This window comes from Amblyomma americanum, chromosome 1, assembly GCF_052857255.1.
Source record: "Amblyomma americanum isolate KBUSLIRL-KWMA chromosome 1, ASM5285725v1, whole genome shotgun sequence".
NCBI lineage: Eukaryota > Metazoa > Arthropoda > Arachnida > Ixodida > Ixodidae > Amblyomma > Amblyomma americanum.
In genome coordinates this window covers 202914113-202921893 of record NC_135497.1, presented here as the reverse complement: position 1 = coordinate 202921893, position 7781 = coordinate 202914113, and the positions used below count along the sequence as shown (strand labels likewise).

General features: G+C 44.2%; 1 protein-coding gene across 1 annotated transcript in view; it reads left to right on the top strand.

The window, feature by feature from the left end:
- The first annotated feature begins 1248 nt into the window (after positions 1–1248).
- Positions 1249–7781, top strand: part of LOC144094643 (neprilysin-like) — a 40780-nt gene continuing 34247 nt past the window's right edge. Inside the window, exons 1-3 of the mRNA XM_077628569.1 lie at positions 1249–1347; positions 3720–3887; positions 6728–7045. Of these exons, the coding sequence (XP_077484695.1) occupies positions 1312–1347; positions 3720–3887; positions 6728–7045 (522 nt within the window). The 5' untranslated portion in view covers positions 1249–1311. The remainder of the gene's footprint in view (positions 1348–3719; positions 3888–6727; positions 7046–7781) is intronic.

The following is a 7781-nucleotide window of genomic DNA, read 5'->3' as shown; positions in this document are numbered from 1 at the left end:
GTAGATGCCGTCGTACGCACCGTACACTCCGATCTCATCGAGCTTGCCTCACTGGTTGACTGAAAACTTGGGTAAATTACGGCACTCTTCTGAGCTTAACCCAGTGCGCCCAGCTCGCACCGCCGACGCGTCACAAGCCAAGGAAGGCTGGCGTTTTTTTAAGCTTCAGAAGAGCGGAAAGTAATTTCAAAGGACCGAAGCTTTCATGGCTCAACGACGCAAAGCGTGATGTTCAAAGTACAGATCCAGCCATCATTACGTTAAAGCGGCATAAAATATAATTGAAAAAATAAAAAGAATTCCATCAGTGGACGCGCTCGTTTTTTAGTATTCCGAGGCTGCAAACGGGGACGTGCGGGGGAGATAGCGATCGCCCGAGGGGAGAAGCGGCAAAGTGCGAACAAAAGGGAATGTGGCTACAATCGTAAAAACATCACATTCAGTTGAAAAATTCGACTGCGATCATGTCACATTGCTTCGGATCTGTTTCAATACTTTCATGTTACGCAAACACCCCACGTTGTGAGTGCTGCGCCTGTTCTGCGCTCCACTCGTCGTCGCGAAGGCAGCGTTGCTTTTCAACTTGAATGAAGCTAGCGCACAGGATAGGGTGTGAACACCCACTGCATATTAAAGAGGGCGACACCTTCCCCGCCACTTGGTGCCACACGCGTGCCAGAGGATATTTCTCGAAAGCTTACTCTGTAAAGCAACGCGTGTGATAGAGCCCTTTAAACCCAGCATCTGGTTCCCACTTCAGCAGCCGCCGCGGTCGGGTTCGAACCCGACCGCGGCGGCTGCGTTTTTATGGAGCAAAAACGCTAAGGCGCCCGTGTGCTGTGCGATGTCAGTGCACGTTAAAGATCCCCAGATGGTCGAAATTATTCCGGAGCCCTCCACTACGGCACCTCTTTCTTCCTTTCTTCTTTCACTCCCTCCTTTATCCCTTCCCTTACGGCGCGGTTCAGGTGTCCAACGATATATGAGACAGATACTGCGCCATTTCCTTTCCCCCAAAAAACCAATTTTAACCAATTTTTAGCCAGATTAGCGCATGGGACGATTTTTGAATAGTTAACAAGATCGCGCACTCGTCTGTTCGGTTTCAACCTTGAAGACGCGGCATCAGGACCACCCCAATTATTACATATGACGTTGCTCGAGGAAATGTTCCGGTTTTTATTTGACTGTCCAGAATCCAGGCAGACCTCACACACCTCACCTGCACTTTTCTAGGAAGATGTCCACAAGAAGCACTCCCCAAGTCTCTTCTGGGTGCTTCTTCCCGTCGTAGTGATTGTGGCTGTTGTGATGACTATTGTCACGATCATAAGATCCCTTCCACAGGTAAGTGTTTTTTGGCATAATTCATTTTTTCTTTCCATCACCGAAATGGTGGCTCAGCCGGAACTTTTTGTCCAGCTGGTAAGGGATGCGTCGCAGTGGAACTGGCAACGCTGGCTCCTTCCGGGAATTTAATTTCAGAATAACAGCAATACTTTTGGTTCATAGTCTGCGTTTTGCGGGGTGAAATTAAAGCTTGTTCTATGGCGTTATTTGTGCAAAACAGGAGAGAGAGAGAGAGAGAGAGACAGAAGTGTTTATTACTGGTGATATACAAATCCTCAATGGGTGGGCCCCTTTCCAGGGCTACATTGGAGATTCCCAGCCGCTCTGATCTGTCCGTTGGGTAGGCCTGGGCGGCAGGGTCATCGCTGGCTAGTATCCCCGTCCATGTCGGTTTGGGTGCGGGGTCTGGGATATTGGTTGTCTTTCTCACGTCCATGTTATATCTCCTAGAGTAAAACAATGAAACCATCAGCACCACATGACTGAGGAATGTCGGCGGGTTTATCATGTGGTCATCTTGCTTGTAAGCGGAACTAAATAAATCCTTTGTTTGCTGGCTTAAAGCACGTTCATAACCGCACGAATGAATCAATGCGACAAGTCGAAAAAATAAGAAATACTTTAAGAGGTGGTGGTATGCAAGAATAATATAGCTGTTAAGCAGTCTTAAGCTATGTAAAATGTTTTATGGCTAATGGTATTAATTATGTCCATGCATGATCTCCAAAAACATTCAAGGATTACGCATGGAACGCGAAGCATCATTGTTCATTTGATCAACAGTGCTAGAATTGCTTGAAGAAAGTAGTGGAGGATTACTTGCCTAATTGCTGCGCACGCTAGAGAAGGCGGATACGTTGCTGCAGTTCATTCGTTTCATCTGCGGCGTTACTACTACGGAAAATGTGCGAAACACAAACGTACATGATCATTATGAAATTGAATTTTCGCATACTTCCATATTATTAGTCTATTTAAACTTGAGCTAGTTACCAGACGGCAACTATTGCATATTTTGTTGCTGAAGTTAAAATCGAGTTCTATTTGCAGATTACTTTTTGAATACTGAACACCGTGTGGTCGGGATAAGAGAGGCAGGTGGCCCATAATTTGTTTTAAAATTGCGATTGCTAGTTATGCAAGACAGCAAACGAGATGAAACACGGGAGTTCCGGGATTTAATCATTGCGAATAAACACCGTATTATTTGTTTTCGTTATTTCGCTTTAGAAACAGCTTTGAGCCATAGTTTTTATGGACATCTCCCGGGGCGCGGAAAGGTACTTCAGCTTCGAGATCCATGTTTCGAATAAATGCAAGGGGAGGGTGTTCGCGAAAATGCTTCGCAAGTGCAAAAAGTTCCGCACCTTGCACGAGCACAGTTAATTTGAATTACAGGATGAAGGGACACTGTCCGCTAACGTTCGGCGTGGCGACACACCTTTCCAAGAAGCGCTCCCTTGGCGCCGCCACATTGCTTGCTGTGCTGTGGTGTGCACCTGGCGCGAGCGGGAGCGCAAAGCCTCTGCACCTGTTCGAAATAGACAAAAAGAGCAGGTATTTTCACATCTGCGCGCCCGACAGAGAGGTTTATGAGCGATGCGAAAAAAAGCAAGATGCAAACTAGATTCTACTTCCACACAGGATACTATTTCTCATGAGAGGACGTATCTATGACTGAAAACACGAGCGTAGACAGTTGTGCTAGGTGGTAAGAGTTTATCTTGAGTAACAGCGCGAAAGATGGGACAAGAAGACAGACAACACAAGCGCTTACTATCAGCAAGTCAGTTGCTAGCCAGCGCCCGTGTTGTCCGTCTTCCTTGTCCCGCCTCTCGCGCTGTTACTTAAAGTGTACGAGTGGAAATGTTGATTCGGCTGTGCAATTGAGAGGGCATGGCGCCGGTGAAGCGCGTACACATTTGACGTGGTGACTCAAAACACTGGCGTAACTAACGACTAGTTTCTATAATTTCACGTGCTCTGCTACGGTTAGCCTCATGTCCCAGTTGATTTCACGTCATTTGCATGAGAACTCAAAGATTTTTAGTTTTTTTTTTTACCAAGGAGCGGAGAGCATAGGCATTGCATGCAGCGAGTCAAGCTGTGCTTTTCGAGCGACACTGGTTAATTTCCACGAAACCTTCAGAACGATACCAGGTCCATAGATGTGCAGCCTATGAAGCCTTGTTTCCACACGTTGCAAAATTGACGCTAACAGTCAAGAGATTTCTGTAAGCAGCCTGCTCGCGTTTATAGTGTGTGCAGATTGTTAGGTAAAGAGTAAATGCTCCCGAATCGACAACTTTATAGCGATGCACTGCGGTTTACGCGCGAATTAATCCTTTCGTTCGTTTTTCAACTTTCAGGAGTCCGTCACTACGAAGGCGACGGCTGTGAAGTGCATTTCCGATGAATGTATTCGCAACTTGCAACATTTGGACCAAATCATGCATTTTGGCGTAGATCCTTGCTTGACTTTTCATTCCTACGTCTGTGGGCGCTTCACGTCTCCAACAAAATACATGCTCGCGAAGGTAAGCGTTACGTAAGCGTGGTGCGCAACCTCGTTCTGGGAAGAAAATCTAGGTAGCGCGCCTACGAAAAATACCTTCTTCGCCTTAAAGACAGTTCAGCACTCATCATTCTTCCTTGACATACACGAGGAGGAACACATATGAAGCAAGAGCCAAAGCCACAACCTGACAAGGTTTTTGCTTTCATCCGGCAGTCACGGAGAGTACAATGCACATATGCAAAAAAAATTACAACAGCGCTTATGTAATAAACAAACGCTCTACCACATATTTTTCACTAGAAATATACGACATAAGGATAGGAGTAGGAGTCAAAAACTTTCCAAACTGTGCGCAGTAAAAACAAAGCATACGAATCTCAGTGGAATCAAGCATTCCTACCAACTTGTAACAAAAATATTCCCAGAGAATTTTTCGACAAACACTAAAATAAATCCTTTTTCTGAAATTATTCAACGAAAAAGGGATTCGATCATTTACGTTTCGTGTCACAGCACGGATTCGTGGTGCTTCTACACACTGTTTGCACAGAAAAAACCGAGCTGAGGAGAAACATGGCGTTTTTATTTAGTGTATAAATTTTAATGTGATGTATTAATCTCAAATACTACGGTTAATTTGCTTTATTATTACACGTCTGAGGGTGGGAGATATGTGCACAAGTCTTATAGTCTGGTTCGATAATTCTCCGAATTTTGCTTTTTTGGTAGCTCTGGTAATCTACTGTGACATTTTTAGATGCGGTACAATAGGCATAGCTGCAGCATAATAAGTATGTAATATAGCATTTCTTTTAATGTAGGTATCAAAGTAACGAACTTTACGAAGGTTTATTCATTTATTCATCTAATAAAAGCCCCTAAAGGCCCTCAAACAAGGGTATTACATAGGGGGAGCATCGACACTCGAGAATGCAAAACAAAATAGGGGACCAAAAATGTGCAATACACAAATATAAAAATCCATAATGATACGTGCACAATACGCAAAACACAAAACAAAACAAGTAATATACCCATATATGAAAAAAATAATCAAAAAGTGCGTTTGAGGAATGTTGCAAATGCTCTTACAAAAAAAAAAAACAATACAGCTGAATAAAACAAGTGACACAACCAATGAACAATGCTTGACCGACATTTTTGTAAGCAGGTCCTGAAACTTAGAGTTTATATCTGTAGCGATGTACGATGGTAGATTATTCCAGCCCACTGTAGTCGAGGTATGAATGATTTTGCAAAAAGCACAAGTGTGGCATGAGATGCGTTCAACTTTGAACGGGTGATCGCTGCGGGGAAAAAATGTATTGTGTGACTGAAAGAAATCGTCATGCAGCAAATTATAATCATAAAGTTTATAAAGTTAGCAGCTGCCAGAATTAATTTTATGTGGTAATTCCAAGCTAAGCTTGACTGAAGATACTTGTTATGAGTAGAAAGTTCAACCGAGTTATTATGGAAAGTGTAAGATGTCGGGATGCGGTATGACTTACGTGTGAATGAGACGAGCTTCATTTTAGAAGTAATAAGGGCCACCCAAGACGAACACCAGTTGCTAATGGAATCAAGATACGTTTGCAAGGATTGACGGTCAGTGTCGTTAGCAATGTTATTGCATATGACACAATCATCGGCGAATAATCTAATTGTGAATGATACGCAAGAGGGTAAGTCACTGATAAAGATTAGGAAAATCAAAAGCCTCAGAACGCTTCCGTGGGGAAACAGAAGAACCCCAAGGAACAGGCGAGGAAGAAGAAAGATGATTATGAACTGCAATGAACTGAGATCGACATGCAACGACAGCCTTAAGCCAAGCAATAACGTTAGAATGTATATTCAGGTGGGTTAGTTTGAGCAAGTCTGTTATGGGGAGCACGGTCGAATGCTTTCGAAAAAAAAAAACAGCGTATTGACTATGATGAATTATCGAAAAAGTTTTTTAGTTCTGTACATAACTTATCTACGTGTCTATTTCAGGATAAATTGCTCTGAAGCGAAGCACCCGGGACTTCTTTTCTACTCTTTCTATCCTAACACAAATAAATGACACTGTTGTGTTGGTGTTAATAAACTTACAAAATGGTGTAAAACAATATATTTCGTATTATCCGTTTTTAATTGTATTTTATTAACGTACAACTATAAAAGTGGCTCATCAAACAATATTGTTCATAACAGAGTAAAAAAAAGGAACAGTAATGACCTAAATAGATTTGTTACGCTCGCAACGGTAATGATTAAATTACCCCATAAGCCTTGTTGTACGCGTCATGTTACCTCTATGTTGCAAGAACAGTGCGTTGCCTTTTAGCGAACTGTTTTCACTTGCCCGTGACTGCACCGCATAGGTCAGGTGCTGCTTATACGTGGCATACAAACAGCGTAATGGAACCTATTTCCAGGGCGGTTGAGAAAAAAAAAACAATTCAGCCTCCATGGCGCAACAGAAGGAGGTCGGGGCTGGGCACCGCTACTGCGCCACGTTCGCGCTGCCACGTAGCCCAGTGAAGAATGGCGCCGACCTAATTCAGGTTATGGCCGTGGCTTTGCCCAATGTAATAGCCCTGCCTGTACCTTAATGCGACCGTGAGCACATAGCCGACGTGCGAAACGGTTTCTGAGGCTCAGTGTAAGCTAACGCTTCGTAGGACAACTGCTGCTACTTTTTTTTTGTTCTTGCCAGAGGTCCAAGTTAATAACCTTTCCAGTAAACTAATTAATCACGCCTGCAGTGTCTTGCGCGAATAGCATGTGACTGTGGCTGGCCTGCGTGGTTGTTTTAGTGTGCCATTTTTTTTTCTGCCAGCTGTGTACCGCACACATCTCTTTAATTTACAGATGAACCACAACCTGGCAACGAAAGCTTACGAGAGTGCTCTGGACGCGAAGGTCCCCGCCACGCCGCTGAGCGCTGAGGACAAGGCGCACAAATTGTTCCACATGTGCCTTGACCTCCACAGCGCGAAGCGGAAGCAGCCCGAGGCACTTGTCAAGCTTCTGGACGAACTCAAGCTGAACCCAGCCTCCATCAAGGACGGGGAGGGCGAGGACCCTTTGGATCGCATGATGGGGCTGTCGTTCACTTATGGGGTGCATGCGCTCGTCGAGTTCGTTGCCGACAGCGTTGTCATCGTCAAGAAGAAGCGACTACTCAGGGTAATGAATAGTCCGGATCGCTGGTATATAGCAGTGTTCAGTTCATGAGTAGAATACTGTGCAAGTTTGAATTTCTTAAAGTGAGTCTCAAATATGACCACTATAACGACATTCAACTTTGCTTTCGGTGGGCGTTTTTAATCCCTGCAGTTGACGCTAAGGATTAAACATACGATGATTTAAAAAGTGTCAATTTGAGATAAACGGAGCTGAAAGGCAGCTGAAGAGCTGAGTCGCATGATTCAACAATCGTGTGCACATCACTGGGCTTCACTGATGCGAGTTTTGTTCTCTTCAAATGCTGCTGCTGACGCAGCTAATGAGAACATTATAAAGTTTGTGGCTGGCACTGGCTGCTAATCCAAGATTTTTAACCGTGTACTTAGAAAAACACAAAGTTTAATATGTTATAAAGTTATGAGCTGAGAGTTGGGCAGTCTATCTGAAAATTTTGGCTCTCTGCAAACCTTCACGCTGGCAGAAATAGTTTATGAAGGCGACGGTCACTTGCGGACCTGCTGCAGCCTTCACTGCTGCGCTTCCTACAAATGCCCGCACCCTCCAGCGCAGACATGCAAGCCATCACGGGCTATTTTCTCTGCGCTACAACACTCAACTTTCACAGAACACCGAGTGCGAAAACCGCTGTGATCAGAAGTGTTGAGGAAGCTAGAAGATGCTTGTGAGTGCTAGCTGTCCTTGAGCCCACTTACTGGTTACTGACGAAAACTGAGGA